At 46.6% G+C, this 18,210-nt stretch overlaps 1 protein-coding gene across 2 annotated transcripts in view; it reads left to right on the top strand.

The window, feature by feature from the left end:
- Nucleotides 1-558: 558 nt before the first annotated feature.
- Nucleotides 559-18,210, top strand: part of NOL6 (nucleolar protein 6) — an 85,164-nt gene continuing 67,512 nt past the window's right edge. For both annotated transcript variants that reach the window (XM_056542715.1, XM_056542724.1), the window contains exons 1-11: nucleotides 559-712; nucleotides 3,388-3,609; nucleotides 5,672-5,788; nucleotides 5,889-6,068; nucleotides 6,874-7,042; nucleotides 7,538-7,672; nucleotides 8,512-8,678; nucleotides 8,865-8,985; nucleotides 11,540-11,598; nucleotides 15,340-15,441; nucleotides 15,668-15,783. In XM_056542715.1, the coding sequence (XP_056398690.1) occupies nucleotides 686-712; nucleotides 3,388-3,609; nucleotides 5,672-5,788; nucleotides 5,889-6,068; nucleotides 6,874-7,042; nucleotides 7,538-7,672; nucleotides 8,512-8,678; nucleotides 8,865-8,985; nucleotides 11,540-11,598; nucleotides 15,340-15,441; nucleotides 15,668-15,783 (1,415 nt within the window). In that variant the 5' untranslated portion in view covers nucleotides 559-685. The remainder of the gene's footprint in view (nucleotides 713-3,387; nucleotides 3,610-5,671; nucleotides 5,789-5,888; nucleotides 6,069-6,873; nucleotides 7,043-7,537; nucleotides 7,673-8,511; nucleotides 8,679-8,864; nucleotides 8,986-11,539; nucleotides 11,599-15,339; nucleotides 15,442-15,667; nucleotides 15,784-18,210) is intronic.

An 18,210-nucleotide genomic window follows, 5' to 3' on the forward strand; every position in this document is an offset into this window, starting at 1 on the left:
AACCGCTGGAGACACTGTTTGTAAAACCCAGGTTTAGAAGGACGCTAAAGCATCTGTTCCATGGAGAAGCATCCACGCTAGCCCAGGGAGCGATGCACCAAACGGTGGCTCTCCATCAGTTGCAAAACTACCACTCCCAGCAAGTTGTAGTTTTGCAACTTCTGGAGGTCTACAGTCTGAAGACCACTTCATTGCACAATGTTTTTTTTTTTTAACTGCTGAAAGGTCACAGGTTGTTGAACACTGCTCTAGAAGTTGGCAGCCATGTTGACAAATCTTTCCATTTAACAAAAAAAACAAAAAAACGGACACCAATATTTATAGCCACACAGTCTGCAAGGGTAACCACCCAGCTTTTCTGGGATCCTGAACAGAACATTCTCATAAATTAGTTTCTTAACCTCCCACTGCCCTAAGCAGTTCTGACTGGAAGCATTTCACTTAATCATGGCATGATTCCCCTACAAAAACATGATCTGTAGCTATCTACTCATAAGGGCACGATGGCCATACTTGTCATGGCCGCCCTAGCAACCCGCATATCCGCCTCCCCTTCATACGTCACTTCCGGAGCGCCTGAGTTCTGACTATGTGCGCGACAGACGCCTCGTCCAATGAGAGCATTCGGTGGGCGTGGTCTGAGAGTTACTGGATTCGGTAACCCACGTGTTCGGGCGGAGAGGAGATGAAGGCTGAACGGGGAAACGCTCAGGTAACTTTGCCGGGTTTGAGGGGGCGGAGCTCATAATGATTCATGAGGTGACGGTTAATCCTCATGTCATGTCACTGTATATAGGCTCCTTACACTGTGCAGTATTGTGTATCTCCCTCCGGAGAAAACAACTACAACTCCCAGCTTGACTGACAGGGTTTGACATAATGTATTGCAGTGGTCTGTAGAGTGTGGTTCTCCAGCTGTTGCAAAACTACAACTCCCAGCATGCCCAGACAGTCAACCTCCATCTGTTGCAAAGCAAAATTCCCTGACAGCCAACCTCCAGCTGTTGCAAAATTATAACTCCCAGCATGCCTGGACAGCTGGCTTTCCAGCCATGCTGGGAGTTGTAGTTTTGCAACGTCTGGAGGTCCACAGTTTAGAGACCACTGCCATTAGTACACGGTAGTGTGATGGCCATCGGGAGAGCCGGGCAGAATAGCGGTAGAAAAATGATAGCTTGTGCCATCTTTTTCTCCCGCTATTTGTAATGGCGCCCGGCGGCCCCCCCATAATATTCATAATCGTAAATGGGAGCGCCGGTTGTATTCCAGTGAAAAACAATTTTTTCATATCAACTGGCTCCAGAAAGTTTCATTTGTAAATTACTTCTATTAAAAAACGTAATCCTACCAGTACTTATTAGCTGATGAAGTTGAGTTGTTCTTTTCTGTCTGACCACAGTGCTCTCTGCTGACACCTCTGTCTGTCTCAGGAACTGTCCAGAGCAGGATAGGTTTCCTACGGATGTTTGCTCCTACTCGGGACAGTTCCTGAGACAGATAGAGATGTCAGCAGTGAGCACTGTTGTCAGATGGAAAAGAACAACTCACCTTCAGCAGCTGTTAATTACTGGTAGGATTAAGATTTTTTTTAATAGAAGTAAATTACAAATTTGTTTATCTTTCTGAAGCCAGTTGTTTTTCACTGGAATACACCTTTAAAGTTAGAAGAAAAAAAAAGACGTCCACTTTGGAAGGGAAGCAACGGCAGTGGGAAAAGGGCCTAAGACTGTCAAGCATTCTGGGAGTTGTAGTTTTGCAATGCAAAACTCCCTTACAGATGTACACCGCCTTAGGGCATGCTAGGAGTTTTAGTTTTGCAACAGCTGGAGAACCACAGGTTGGGGAAGACTGTATTAGACCATGTCAAAACATGTCAGGGCATGATGGGGGGTTGCAGTTTTGCTACAGCCAGATAGCTACAGCTGCTGGCCGGGCATGGTGGGAGTTGTAGTTTTGCAGCAAGTGGAGACACCCTGGTTGGAAAACACCATCTCGGACATATGTGCCTCAATAAACAAAGATAAAGACAAATGCACCCTGCATGGCAAATGCAAAACGTACAAAAGAAGAGTTGCAGCAGCGCCCTGCATGGCACATGAGCACTGTAGCTATGGATCGTTTTAACCCTTTTCTCCCCCATTCCGTATAATTACATCATTGGTGGGAAATACGTTAACGTGTTAGAACATATACTTCTGTCCTGCCGTTGTGACGCTCTATGCAGTTTTTAAACACATGCGGAACCGGTGCGAAATTCGTTTAAGGATATTGATGAGCTGGGTGGACCTAATCCTGATCATGTACATATATTTTTTTTGTGTGTCTAGGACCTATATATCCATAGCAAATGTCATTTATATCTTGCTCACTTGCTTTTAGTTCTTGCCTTCTGGAGGGGGCGTGTCCGTCTCTCTCCCTCACTGTAATGACTTTTATGGGAAAAAGTTCTGTCTACTGGGGGTCCCCATACCATGTTCGTTGATGTTGCCCTCCTGTCTCTATGTTCTAACGGACTGTTGTAACAGTGCTGCACAGTAAGAACACAGGAAGTGGGGGTGGGCTTAGCACTGTGCTGTATGCTCCTGACCTGTCAATCACTGTGCAGAGCAATCAACATTGTGAGAGCAGCAGCCATGTTTTCATTGACAGAGGGGAGAGCAGACCTGAGGCAGAGGCTGTCAGCAGTGTCTGCCATCTACACAGACAACCCTGCAGCCTCACTTCATAACTGGTAAATACATAGTGGGGGATAGGAGCAATGTATTAAAAGTGTGTGTGTTCGTGCAACATATGGCTGAGCTCTGTGTAGCAGTGCTGAGTGTGTATGGCTTTGAGATTTGTGTGTAGTATAGCTGAGTTTTGTGTAGCAGAGCTGAGTGTGTGTGGCAGAGATTTGTGTGTAGTAGAGCTGAGTGTGTATTACTGAGTTGTGTGTATATGACTGAGCTGTGTGTAGTAAAGAGGTGTGTATATGGTTGAGCTGTGTGTAGCAGAATGTCTATGGCTGAGATATGTGTGTGTATTGAGCTTCTATACTTTACTTCTCTCTGTAGCTACTGCCAAGGTGAACAGAGAGGAGACGGCAGCTGATTGGCTGTTGTTGTCAACCTGGCAACTAAGGGACCCCTGCAATCAGACATCTTAACCCCTATCATTTGGATAGGGGATAAGATATCTTAGTGCGGAATACCCCTTTAAGCCCTGATGCAACAGTTGACAGTTGTTAGGGCTGTCATTGAAGACTACATAGGATTGGTCACCTTTGGTATGTAGGAGCCTATCTAATAGAGGCAGAGGAGAACATATGAAGGATGCTCCAGATATATAGACATGTGGGTAGAGCGACGGTGGTGTTTTGTTTCGTAATCGTCTTTTCTTGGATTACAGGAGGACAGCCATGCTGAAAACGGAGTTATCGTGGAGTCCAGTGACCCTCCAGCTGCCAAGCCAAAAGCTAAAAAAGCAGCAAAGAGACCATCAAAGCCCCATACTCAGAGACCTGCAAAGAAGAAGAAGGAGTCCAATGAGAGCAAACCCCTAAGCACCGAGGAGCTGATCCAGCTGAAGGAGACAGAGCAGCAATACCACACCAGCCTCCTACGTATGCAGGTACCTCCCCAGCAGAGATGACTACAGGAATTAAAGGGGTTGTCCAGCAAAACAAACAACCTGTGTATGGTGTCAAATAGTGTAATAAAGCAACCTACTAATATCATTTTATTAGCTATAGTGCACAGATCTCTCCATATTAGTTGATCTGTCTGGCTTGTAGCTGTGACATGCCATCGCACTCTCTGAAAGGACAGCTCCCTCCCTGCTCAGCAACCTCCCATTGTTCTCTGGTATTTTGCTGCAACATTCACACTACAGAATTTCCACGGCAGATGTTGCGCTACGGAATTTTCGGACTCCGGTCATTCTTTTGGTGGAATCCACTTTGAAATGCATTGACGTCTATTGAGGCGGCACATTTGGGAACGGTCCTAGAGCAGGCTTCTTTTCCCGGCTCCCCTCCAGATGGGATCTCTTCTAGTAATGTGAATTAGTCCTTAAAATGTTTGAAACACTTTTGACGTGTCTTAGTGATATATGTGAAGTTTTGATCGGTGAGGTCCCTGAATTGAGACCATTAAAAGGAAGAGACAGAAATGCTTCTGTACCGTCATTTTAGGATTTGGTTGGGGTGTCAGCACCCCGATCCGCACTGATCAAAACTTAGAATGTGTCACAATGACATGACGGTGGCCTGTTCTCTTCTTGCATTTGAAAGTGCCTTTATATGGAGAAATGGTCAGGAATAATCTTCAGAGATCATCTGACAGCTATCTACGGTGACCTAATTTAAAGGAAAACAAGCAGTAGATTTGACCACATATAACACTTGGCAATGCGTTATACATGGTAAAATCTTTATCTTACCATCCCCGGGGGATATGTTTTGACCCCCAAGGATGGTGAGGATATGAAGTTTATAAGGTCTCCCCTGCCATGAGGAGCTGGGTGGGGAGCTAAACTTACCAGGTCCCGTCACTCCGACCGTAGTGACGCCCACTCAGCTTCATAGACAGCCTACGTCAGTGTTCTTCAACCTGCGGACCTCCAGATGTTGCAAAACTACAACTCCCAGCATGCCCGGACAGCCATCGGCTGTCCGGGCATGCTGGGAGTTGTAGTTTTGCAACATCTGGAGGTCCGCAGGTTGAAGAACACTGACGTAGGCTGTCTATGAAGCATGCTGGGAGTTGTAGTTTTGCAACATCTGGTGGCCCGCAGGTTGGAGACCACTGGCCTATGTCATTGCTTTGCTCCCTAAGCAGACTGAGCAGAGCAGTGATGCGAGCCATCAGTCAGGCCAAGGGCACGTCGCTACGACCAGAGCGACGGGACCTGGTAAATATAGCTCCCTGCCCAAGGGATTACTGACGGGGTTGCCGGGGAGACTTTATAACTAAATAAATATAATATATCTCCTGACAGAAAACAATACATCATTCAGATACGAATCTTCTGAGATCTCCAATGTACAGCTAATATCTGTGCCGCTACTGCAGGGGAACCTGGTATTACATTGCTGGACCTATGCTGTTTGCTACTGAGTCTTCATTATGGCTCCCAGAAGGTTGTCCCCACGCTCTATGGAAATCATAAAGTAGAGTGGTCCCTCAGCTTACAATGGCTTCAGGTTACATTATTTTCTGCATACAATGAATAGTCTGTTACTTAAAACCATACTCACCGTACAATGCTATGGACAGTCCAAATCTGTGAAATGTGTCAATGGCTGAAAGAACTGATCCCTGTATTGCCTTATCTGTATTAGTTATCTACTTATTTTTCTTTCATCCTCACTTTTTTCCTATTTTTGGATGACACATGTTGGGGCTTCTGAACCAATTACCAGGTTTCCATAGAGTTTTGGTCTCAACATACAATGGTCATCCTGGAACCGATTAATATTGTAACTCATAGGACCACTATAAATGAAAAGTAATGATATTTATGAGACAATCCCTTGACAATAAATAACTATTAAGAAAATGTATTTGTTCCACTTTTAGCAAATAAAGCTGTATTGGGGGGGGGGGGGGGGTAATGCTTTGGAAACATAACAATAAACAATCATAGGAACCTTCTCAAACCTCTAAGTTTTTAAATTTGTTTTTATTCACAGATTGACGAGCTGCTTCAGGAAGTGCGACTGAAGGACAAGAGGAGGAGAAGCATTGAGGAATTCATACAGGAGATCAGCAAACTCATTGAGAAAATCCCCCAGACCCCTGAGACAGATGTAAGACCCTGAGTGAATGAGCCTTTTTTCTCCTTGTCTCTCGTTGCCCATTCACTGTGTTAATTGATTTATTATACGTTTGTTTCCCCCATCCCTTCAGTTAGTGGATCAGTCCTGGCTTCCCAAAACTGTGAAGGTTCCGTTCCTGCAGGTTCCATACCAAGTAAAGGGCAAATTTCACTTTGTACCCCCGACCTCCATCAAGGTGCTGGGGAGTTACCTGCTGGGGACATGTATTAAGCCAGAGATCAATGTGGATGTTGCGGTCACTATGCCTCAGGTAAGAGGTCATTTGCTGCAATTATTATTTAGGACAGTGTTTTCCAACCAGCGTTTCTCCAGCTGTTGCAAAACTACACCAGTCTTTGGCTGTCCAGGCATGTTGGGAGTGGTAGTTTTGCAAAAGCTGAAGGGACACTGGTTGGGAAACACTGATTTAGGGGGAGTCCTATCATGTCACTATCATACCACGATACAAAGTTAACATTTATTATGTATTTGAGCAATATGTGTGTGTATGTAATATAGATACATGTGTATACAAACTTTCTCTCAACACACAATTTATTCCTTACATGCACACACCCATATGACCCCCGTTCTGTTCTCATCGGCTGACCAATCGATTAAAGGAGTTCTGCAGCTACAGACTACTTATCCCCTTTCCACAGGATAGGGGATAAGTGTCTGATAGTGGGGGGTCTGCTGGGACCCCTTGCAATCACCCGTACGAGGACCTGGCCTTGCCGCGGCTCTAATGCTTGTGTCGTCGACCTCACTAAGAGATCGACAGACACCCCCCCTCCATTCAGCTCTATGGGAGAGGTGGGGATGCACGAACGCTGCATCGCCACCGGTCCCATAAAGATACATGGAGGGGCAATGCCGGGGTCTGTACAGGATTCCCTGGAGGATCCCAGCAATCGGACCCCCCGCAATCAGACCCTTATCCCCTATCCTGTGGATAGGGGACAAAATGTCTGTCTCTGCAGATCTCCTTTAATAACAGCCCTAAGCATATGCCAGATTATCAGACTTTCCAGGCCATTGGATGATTTTTAATATCATTTACTCATGTTACACAGGAAATTCTCCAAGCAAAAGATAACCTGAACCAGCGGTACCTAAGAAAGAGGGCACTCTACCTGGCACACATTGCTGCTCAACTTGCAGAGAAAAACATCTTCAGCAGCGTCAAGTTCACATATATGAACAGCAACCACTTAAAGCCGATGCTGCTCTTGAGGCCACATGGTGAGTAATGGACCCAAGTCTGATTTTTTTTTTTTTTTTTACTTTTTATTCCTTATGGGTACATTCACACATACAGTATCTGCTGCTTATTTTCTGCAGCCGATTTTGCTATTCATTTGATTACACGAGTAGCATTAGAAAATATGCAGCAGATACTGTGTGAACATACCCATATAGGATAAAAGAAAAAACTTCAGACCTATATTATAAATGTCTCTACACCGTTTCATCATCATTTTAAAGTGACAGTGCCCATTTAAGAACAAAAATGAATTGGGTTTGTGGTTGATTTCCTCCTCTAATCAGAACACAAAGTTTTCTATTCACTGACAGCAAGCAGCAATCTTAAAAATAGTGACTAATTAATACTGAGATTATATTGGAAAACATCAGAATTTACCATTCCACAGTAATTTATAGTCAATAACCCCTTCAGAAGGAATTTTACTGTACTTGTGCGCCAGGTTTACTGAGCATTTCATCCTCTTCCGGCAGGTAAGGACGAGAAGATGGTGACGGTCCGCATTCATGTTTGTCTTCCTCCTGAGACATTCAAGTTCAACAGATTCTTCCCCAGCAAAAACAATGTGCGGGTCTCCTGGTTCCAGGAGCGTAAAAAGGTCCCTAAGGGTAAGAAACCAGTGTTAATATGGGCCCTGTAGGGAAGGAGAGGGAATTATAATCAGAAGATACCAGCAGGCTGAACCTTCTCCTCTGAAACTTTGGAGCCATTGTATCACACAATGGGGGAGATTTATGAAAACTTGTCCAGAGTAGAAGTTGCTGAGTTGCCCATAGCAATCAGATCGCTTCTTTCATTTTTATAAAAGCAATCTGGTTGCTACGGACAACTCCCAACTTTTCCTCTGGTCAGGTTTTGATAAATGTCCCCCAATATGTATCACTAGTATCATCCTTCTCCCCAGGAGCACACTTTCATGTCTACATGTCTGACGTCGCCAGGAAACTCTGGCGCCTGAATCTACCTGTGCACGGCGCTTGAGTATATCCTGTGCTCTCATAGAGAGTTCACGGGGAGGGGGTGTCGATCCTGCTCTGTGCACAGAGAGATTATGACCCACATTCTGGAGATTGCAGGGGTCCCAGTAGTCAGACTAGCTGAGATCAGACACTTATACCCTATCCATTGGACAACTCCTAGTCAAAGGTTTTTATTCATTGGGGTCTCAGTTATCATGCCCAGGGAACATGCCGGCACTAGGACCGCTTAAAGATATGCCGTCTCCATAGGCGGCAATACATATCTGAGTGGATTCCACAGAAATAATTAAATTCTTTTTGCGGGGGCCGTAATATGAATTTCCATGGCAGATGTTTCCTCCAAGGAAATTCTCCTGTGTGCACGGTGCAGCAGAATCTCATTGAAAACAATGGAATGGAATTGCTGAGCTGATTTTTTTAGGAAATTCTGCAGTGTTCATGTCTCGTGTTTCTCGTTTCTCCTGTAGAGGGAGCCAATGATCCGCCCACCCCTCACTATAATAACACTGTCCTGTGTGACCTAGCTATGGAGCAGCATTTTCACCACCTGTCTAGCTGCATGTCCGACTTCCCTGGCATGAAAGATGGAATCTCAGTCCTGAAAGTCTGGTTACGGCAACGGCAGCTTGACAAGGTATAATGAGGGTTAGTGGGGAATGGGTGGTTGATTGTAAGCCTCAGGTCAGTGTTTCCCAACCATGCTTGGAGTTGTAGTTTTGCAACAGTTAGAAAACACTGCCTGTAGCCCCTGATTGTTCCATCATGCATTGTTCTCTACTTCTCTACATATATGAATATTTTCTTCATTACATTTTTACAGGGTTATGGCGGCTTTAATGGCTTTGTGGCGTCGATGCTCGTGGCCTATCTGCTTTCCAAGAATAAAATCAACAAGGCAATGAATGGACATCAGGTTCTGAGGAACACCCTGCAGTTTTTAGGTATGATTAAGTCATAATACCATTGAGGGCTCCTAAAGGAAATATACCACACAGAACCTGAGGACAAGTGTGGCACTATTTTTGGAAGAAATAAGATCCCTTTTAATTTTTTTTTTCTGGACAACCCCTCTTAACTTAAGTGCTAAACTGAAAGCTTCATTTTCACCTCTGTTGGTCGCTAGTTAGTTCACTTTTGATTGAGATGACATCTTTATGGCTATGTTTACACACTGTAAAATTGGCAGTTTTTAGCCATAAATAGCAAATAAAAAGACTTTTTTTTCGGCTTTAAGTCTGTTTTTTTCCATCCATAAATACTGCCACAAAGCAGAGAACAAGGGCTACAACCAAACATTATTTGTAAAATCGATTAGTTGGCCAATTTTATTGGTTCAATTAACCGGATAAAAATAAAAAAATAAATTAGGGGACCAGGGAAGGGTTAACAGGAGAAATTGAGGACTGAATCCTGAAAAGTTAACATGAAGAAAAGACAGGGGACAGCACCTGAAGGGTTAACATATGAGCGGAGGAGGAGTAGTTCACAGACCTTATTGATGGCCGTCCTCCCTGCACCAGGAAGATCTGTCAAAGCACAGGATGGAGATAGGAGCTTCAGGATGTACAGGGGGGGCTCCCGCGATCACCGGAGGCGGCGCTTGCTTCCAGACTAAACTCATTGCCGCTTTCTCAGTGCTGGAGGTAGGTTGCAGATATTGCAGTCCAGCTGCTTCTTCAAAAAGGCACCAAAAAGTTAGAGATGGCACTGGAGGGTAAGGAGAGACGAAGGGGGGCATTTAACTTAGGGCAGTAGTTAAAAAGAGTAGGAATACTATGTTACTTGCCTACGCCCCATATTAACTGAGGCCATGCCCCCTAACAACCGATAAATTGATAATGGAAATACTTCAACAACAATTTCCATTATGAACTCTTATCGATAATATCAATTAATCATTTCAGCCCTACAGAGAACGCATGTGTTTTTATTTTTTTTTATTTTTAAAGTGGTCTTAAAGTGTACCTGTCGTATATAACACCCTTATATGTATATACATTGGTTAAAATTTTATATATTTTTAGGTGAAAAAATGCCTGTTTGCCTGCACAGAGCCCTGCTTGTCAATCAGCCTGCTGTGTAAGCCGGGAGCGTGTCACAGAGCCTTGCTGCACAGAGCCCTGCTTGTCCTCAGTGTACAGAGCCCTGCTTGTCCTCAGTGTACAGAGCCCTGCTTGTCCTCAGTGTACAGAGCCCTGCTTGTCCTCAGTGTACAGAGCCCTGCTTGTCCTCAGTGTACAGAGCCCTGCCTGTCCTCAGTGTACAGAGCCCTGCCTGTCCTCAGTGTACAGAGCCCCGCTTGTCCTCAGTGCAAAGAGCCCTGCTTGTCCTCAGTGCACAGGGCCCTGCTTGTCCTCAGTGTACAGAGCCCTGCTTGTCTTCAGTGTATAGTGCCCTGCTTGTCCTCAGTGTGCAGTGCCCTGCTTGTCCTCAGTGTGCAGGGCCCTGCTTGTCCTCAGTGTGCAGGGCCCTGCTTGTCCTCAGTGTGCAGGGCCCTGCTTGTCCTCAGTGTGCAGGGCCCTGCTTGTCCTCAGTGCGCAGGGCCCTGCTTGTCCTCAGTGCGCAGGGCCCTGCTTGTCCTCAGTGCGCAGGGCCCTGCTTGTCCTCAGTGCGCAGGGCCCTGCTTGTCCCATTGCTCGTATCCTCCATGATCTATAACTTATCCCCTATCCGGGGGGGGGGGGGGGGGGGGGGAGCCACCCCACTAGCCCACCAGGGAGCATTCACATGTCCCTTTGGACGCCACTGTCAGTTTTGACAGCGGCGATCCAAAGGGTTAATAGCCAGCCGCGGCGATCGCTGCATGCTGGCTATTAGCGGAGGCCCCTGGCTACTGAGTACAGCCAGGGGCTGCAGAGTATGGAGCAGGAGTTGGGAGCCTGCTCCATACAGACTGCTGAGCGCCGCCGCGCTTGTCAGGTAAGATTCACCTGCTCGGTGCCCGGAACTGCCTAGGCACCGAGGAATGCCTAGGAATTCCACATCCCTGCTACTCTTAAGGTAACGTTCACACGTGCATATTTTTGCAGAGCTGCAGTGTGAACGCATTCATAATGTTATTTTCTACATTATATAAAACGTTTTTGTTAATGACAGGGTTACTTTAAGAGCCTTTTGTATCTTTGTTGTTGGCCAGTGATGACAGATGCCACATACTTTATGCTGAAATATTCCGGGCGGAGATTCCATCTGCAGTGGGCACCTGCAAAACAAGCCTGCCCTAGGACCCCTTGAAAATGCTCCATCTCGAAAGACTGCTGTTCATTTCCGAGCGGATGCCAGAGTCTGGGAAATTTGCAGTGTGAATGGTGCAGCAGAATGTCATTAAAAATAATGGGAAGCTGTTGCACTGTAATTTCTGAGCGGAATTCCTGAGTGAATTGCACTAAAAAGAAAAATACATAGTGTGAATTGGGTCCTTATGGTTTGGATAATTTTACAATAAATTGTTATTTTTATATTATTATTTATTTTATTCCTTTTGTTTTTCTACAGCCAGTACAGATTTGACAGTCAATGGAATTACAATGTCAAAATCCACAGACTCTTCCTTGGTAAGTGTTTCTGCTGCAAGATTGTCCTGCAAAGAACTGATGTGAGTGACATGTGACCATATTAAAATTAAAAAAGATTTTTACAACTACTGGTTTGTAGTAACTTTACTCAGTGGTCACAATCTATCACAAGAGTGTGCAAAAGGGCTGGGAACTGTAGGGCATAGCTGTGGCTATGTTAATCCACAAGGTCTAATAATGAGTGTAATCAGGCATCTGTCCCCCAGGCTCATCTCCGGGGCACTTTTGTGAAGTCTTTTATTTGTGAGAAAAACCAAGCAGAAATACAAGGAGAGAGCTTCTGTCTCTTTGTGTTAGCAGTTGGTGGTGGTCCCAGCAGTCGGACCCCAACCGATCACAACTTCTGACATGTCTAAATGGAAGCCATTATAACAGTGACCTCTAGTGCTGGACATCAGATATTGCACTGACTTCCACAAGTAGCTTTTGATAAATGGAAAAAATCATCCGAAAATTACCCAACGTCTAAATCAAGTTATGATGAACATATTTTCTTAAAATGTTTTTATGTTTTAAATTTTTTCCCCTAATTTTATTATCTATACCAGTGTTTCCCAACCAGGGTGCCTCAGCTGTTGCAAAACTACAACTCTCAGCATGCCCGGACAGCCAAAGGCTGTCCGGGCATGCTGGGAGTTGTAGTTTTGCAACAGCTGGAGGCACCCTGGTTGAGAAACATCGATCTATACTATAAAATAATTGTGACATCTTGCAGTTTTAGCTTTGACGACTAAGCTTCATAATATATGGATACCTCCTGTTCTTTAGAACAAACTTCTCAGCAGTCTCCTCCTTAGTTTTGATATCACCGGGTCTTACTTCCCAGACCGGCTGCGATCGCTAATTATAAGCTGCAGCAGAAGTGCGCAGCACCGCACTTGACTCCTTAGCTGACTGGCAGATCCTTCCTTTTGTTTACATAGATTTCACAGACTACTGTAAAAGGTCACAACAGTATTCAGATACGATGGGATCAGGCCATTCACGATAAGTGATAGTCACAGCTCCTCTCCTTTCCCAATAGCACACTAACCTAAGCACAAGGTACACAGCATGCCTAAAAATATCTTCCACAGGAGTCAATAGCATCCCCTCAGTTTATTGTTTCGAATGTCCACGGGGCTGCAGTAAAGCATATCTCTAAATGCTGTGCAGAAAGCTCAGGCAATATGGCTGCCCACATAATAAAGTATAAAAATTAAATTTCTCGGTTCCTAACCATTGGGGGACACAGAACCGTGGGTATATGCTCCTGCCACTAGGAGGCCCTGACACTAGGCATAGAAAGAAAAAGTCGTCCATTCCTGGCACGATATACCCCACCTACTGACCCTGAGATAATCCGTTTTAGCTTGGTGTCCTAGTGTTTTTTTTTATAGTTAGGGCCTGTTAGGTTCTTTTATCCTTTTATTTTCTTGTTTTTAGGTGGGGGTTCAGGAGCATGGTGCTACATGTCCCCCCATTTGCGGCTAAGGGGCATGGGGCATAAATGTATGCACCGTTAACCTCTTCCCGCCAACAGCCAGCGCCTGGGGCTGCACCTTGGGTCCAGGTCCCCATATTCTCCCTGCTCCTCCCGCTGTTGCAGCCTGACGTGATGCAGGTGTTTAAAATGCTGGCTGAGATAGGGTTTGTATATTCCCCCCTCCTCCTCTCTATGTTTTTCTAGGGAGCCCCTTATCGCGGGGTCTCCTGTGAGGACAAAAAGGGGGACTTGTCTCCTTTTTATTTGCACTAGGGGGTTGGGGGGTCCTTCTGGGGTTCTGCGGGGCAGTCTCCTCCCCCTCCCCGGTACTGCTTACTCTTGAAGCTCTGCTTTTATGCCGGGCGCAGCTGCGCTGCAATCGCACGGCCTTCATTTTTACTTTCGCCGGACCCTGGATGCTGTCCGCAGCTGCTCTCGCGCGGCCATTATTTTTCCTTCATTACTTTGATGGTGGCGGTCGGGGCCGGAGCTTCTCCCCGCCCGCGTTTTTTGCTGCCGGCCAATGGTTGCTTGCGCAGGGGTCACTCTCCGCCAATGAGGGATGTCCTGGGCTGAGAGAACCTACCACCTGGAACAATTAGCCCTCCCCTCTTCTCCTCTGCTACGTGAACAGCAGCTGCTGCTGGTCTCCTCAGCTCCGGCACTCCAGCCTATCTCCTGCTCCGGCTTCCTCCTAGAGCGACACAGAACTTGTGTGATTGCTTCATTTTTCTTTTTGCTGACTATCTACACTTGCTGTTATGTCTGCTCTGCAGCCTTGGAGTCCGCTTCAGGTAACTTGGTTGCCATTCGCAGCTCTATGTGGCTGAAAGCCTGGGATGCTGATGCGGCCTCAAAGAGATCTCTAACAGAGCTGCCCTTCTCCGGTTCCCGGCTTTTTGTAAAACGGCTTGATGAAATTATTTCTGAAGCTATGGGGAGGTAAGAGTTCTCTGCTTCCGCAGAACAAGTCTCGTCGCTCCGATCCCCGTCAGAAGGCGGCGTCCTTTCGATCCTTTCGACCATTTGCTTTGGGTCTTCCTCCCAAACAGGCGCCCTCCCAAGCTCGAAAAGACCCTTCCTTCAAGGCAACTTCTTCCTGGAAGTCTGGCAACCGCTCCGGCGGTTTCGCTGCCAAGTCCGGTACCGGTAAGCCTTGATCTACGGACCATCCACCTGATTTCACTCACACACCATCAGTGAGTGCACTATTCCACGAGGATCCATCCAGCAAAGAAATGCTAGGATACCACATGCCAGCGGGGTTTGTCTGTCTGAAAGCAGACTCCCCCGTCTAAAGTCAGCACGCTGCCGCTGCGGGACCTGTAATCTGAGGACTTTCGTCTCCCTGGTGTCAAAGTGGGTGAGTGAACAGACTATTTTACCTTTTTTGCCGACCGCCGAGTTGTGCTATACTGTCTCACCCACTATTACCAGTTGCCAGGGGTGCACTCTCACCACATTGCAGCGCTCCTCTGACCCGGCATTATCCCAGCTGCAATCACCTAACAGCAGAGCCTGTATAATCACTCACTGCAGTGCGCGCAGCATCAGGCTGATGTAGTGGACATTATTCAAAAGACTCCAGCGCTTCTCTGACCTGACAATATTCGCTTATTTGCAGAGTGTATATGTGTCAGCAGAGTCGGCAGGAGCGCTCACACCAGCGCACACGGCCAAGGTGTTCCAGCGCTGCCCTCATACACTAAGAAAAGCTGCTTTCTGTATCATCACTATACATCCCGTGGATTACAAATTTTACCAACTGTGGATATTTATTTGGAGGTGTTTGGCCAATGGTTTTGTGCATTTTTACTAGTTCTTAACCTTTTTAAAACCATTGTAATATACTGTGAAACACCGGGGTGGATTGACGGCATCCACTCTGGTGATATTGTATTGATCTTACTAAATGTTAATAAATATCATTTAAAAAGTACCAGGCAGCCAGGACATACTGATATGTCTTGTGTCCTCTGCCGGTTTATTTATAACAGTATTGATTCATGGTATGCATGGTAATGGCATAAATGTAAAAAAAAATGCTGGAATAGTGTTTTTTTGTAAATCTCAGCCTAGAATTTTTTTTTATGAGAGTCTGTCAAAAAGCCCGATCTACCCCAAAAGGGTAAAAATAAAAACTACCGATTAAAAAAAAAAAAGGATTAATTGTAGCCCTGGTGTCCAGCTATTATGTCATTGGAGTTAGTAAAGTGAGAGTGCTACTTTAATGTCCATAATCTTTTTTTCTATAGCCCTCTATAGAAGATTTTCATCGGGCATTCGGGGTTGTGTTTGTGGATCCTCTGGGAGTTGTGAATCTCTGCGCGGATATGACGGCTGCCAAGTACAAACAGGTGAAATATTGGGAGACTCCTCAGTGTTATTTTTGCCGACCCTAGGCAAAACTACAACTAACCAGCCGGCTCAGACAGGGCATGCTGGCAGTTGTAGTTTTGCAACATCTGCAGGGCCACAGTTTGGTAGTTTCCTTCTGTTTTGCTGGGATATGTTGTTCTATAACACCAAGGAGGCCTAAAATGTTTCCCGCTCCCAGTGATCGCTTGTTTTTCTATCCTATAGATTCAGTTTGAGGCCAAGGAATCACTCAGGATCCTAGATGACACCGACACCAATGGCTTTCTTCTTGTCCTTATGATGCCCAAGCCTTTCGTGAGAACCTTTGATCACGTTTTACAGTAAGTGTGGCAGCCATATGTTTTATCTTGTTAACTGCAAAGGCCTGTAGTGCCCCCTATGGATCGAGAAGGGAACAATTGACAACTTTTTGCAACTTCATTGGATTTTTTTATAGTGATTTTTCTGTCCCGGACATGAATAGGAAACCTTGCAAAAGTTTGCATGTGTTTACTTCTTCGAAACTTTCCATTACTTGCTTAACTATTTGCTTAAATGGTACTTGTCACCAAACTATACTTTTAACCTCTTAAGGACGCAGGGCATACCTGTACGCCCTGCGCCCGGTCCGGGTATATAACGTGGGGTCCCGACGTGACCCCGCGTCATACCGGGTCGATCCCAGCGGCTAATGATAGCCTGGACCCTGGGCTAATAACCCTTTAGACGCGGCGATGAAATTAAAAGCTTCCCGGCAGCTCAGTCAGGCTGATCGGGACCACCGCGATAAAATCTCAATGTCCCGATCAGCTAGCACGCGAGCGGAGGTCCCCTCACCTGTCTCCGTTGCGTCCAACCGGCGATTGATTGCTCCAAGCGTTAATAAAACCACACGGTCAATGGCGTACGCTCAAAAAGATTTCAAAGTCCAAAATAGCATATTTCTCTATCGGCTCCATTGGGGGACACAGACTGTGGGTGTATGCTGCTATCTCTAGGAGGCGTGACACTATGGTAATAAAAAAAAGTCGGCTCCTCCCAGCAGGATATACACGCCTTCAGGCTCTGAGCTAATCAGTTTAAGCTTAGTGTCTGAAGGAGGTGGACATGGTCTGGAATTCTCCAGACCAGGTCTTCTGATTTTTTGTTTTCCTAGTATAGGGACGTGCATTGCGTATATGCGCTGTTCACCCCCCCCCTCGCCAACGGTCAACGCCTGAGTTGGTACCTCATGGGTCTGGGTCCCCCTATTTCCCTCCTCGCCTCGCTCGCGCATAGTAGCTAGGCGTGATGCAGGTAACTAAAGCTGACTGAAGACTTCACTAAAGTCTCCATTAGGTAAGTTCTTCTGACTGAGGTAAATATTTCCTCCCTTTTTCTCCGTAGGTACGGACTTGCAACCTCTGGAGACCCCCTGTTTTTGGCCCACCTTTCAGGTTATGGGGCTGGCTTATACAGGGGCTGCACTTTTATTCTGGGGGAGCAGTGGCACCTGAGGGGGCATGTAATATATGTCTTACATTGGGCACTTCACTGTATGTGTGTGTGTGTTTTAGTGCGACTATGTCCACAGCGCCTTATATGCGGCTGACAGCCGCGACGCTGGTACGGGCCGGGCGCTACCAGCGCCGGTTTACTTTCACTTTCTCCGGCAGTCTCTGCCGGCGTATAGGCCGCCCGCTCTATTCCCCCGAGCGCATATGCGGCTGACATGTGCACTCGGGACAAGGAGCCGGCGCCATTACAGTTTCTTCTCGGCAGTCTATAGTTCCGCCCACAGGGCTGGGAGCTCTCAGAGGCGCGAAGCAGCCTCCAATCAGTGCCGTGGGCGCGATTTTCAGTAAAAAGGGGTCAATTAGTTAGTGCCTTGCTTCAGGCACACCCCTCTCTTCCTATTGGCTGGATCTCTAAGGCGACTACACTGCCTCTGGCAGATGCCGCTGCCTTCAAGGATCCCACGGACAAGAAGGTAGGATCCTTAGCGAAGTTTGCCTCTGAAGCAGCTGGATCTTCTCTTCTTCCCATCTTCGCCTCGACATGGGTGTCCAAGGCCTTGTCAGAGTGGTGCCAAAAGCTCCATCAGGATATCTTAGCGGGATCCCCTCCCAGAGGACCTATCTGCTCTGGCTCTCCAATGCTCTAAAGCTGGGGACTTCCTGTGCGCAGCTTCCATGCAGTCAGCCCGTTGTTCTGCCTTTGCTGTGGGTCACCTAGCGGCTCTCCGCCGCTCTATGTGGCTTAAAGCTTGGAATGCGGATGCCGCTTCCAAAAGGTCTCTCACGGAGCTTCCCTTTACGGGTGGCCGTCTTTTTCCTTGATGAGATTATCTCTGAGGCAACGGGAGGTAAGAGTTCCTTGTTACCTCAAAATAAGGCTTGCCCTACTTCCCAAAGGAAGTCCTTTTCCTTTCGGACCTCTGGCTTCAGCAAAGGGTCCGGGCAAGCGCGAGACAAGAAGGCTCCCTCGTTCCGGGCACGCCCGTCTTGGAAGTCTGACTCCAACCGGGCCGTTTTGCGCCCAAATCAGGCAACCGCAAACCCACTTCTGCATGAAGTGAGGCCCCCACCCGCGGTTTCTTCTCGGGTGGGAGATCGTCTCTTGCTTTTTCGAGACATCTGGACCTCACACATTCAGGACTCTTGGGTCAGGGACGTGGTGTCCAACGGTTACCGAATCGAATTCGCCTCCCTTCCGAGGTATGTTTTTTTTTTTTTTTTTATCCCGGGCCCCCCGGTCTCCTCCCCTAGCGAAGCAATTTCGAGCGGCTC

Source organism: Hyla sarda, chromosome 1 (assembly GCF_029499605.1).
Source record: "Hyla sarda isolate aHylSar1 chromosome 1, aHylSar1.hap1, whole genome shotgun sequence".
Lineage (NCBI taxonomy): Eukaryota > Metazoa > Chordata > Amphibia > Anura > Hylidae > Hyla > Hyla sarda.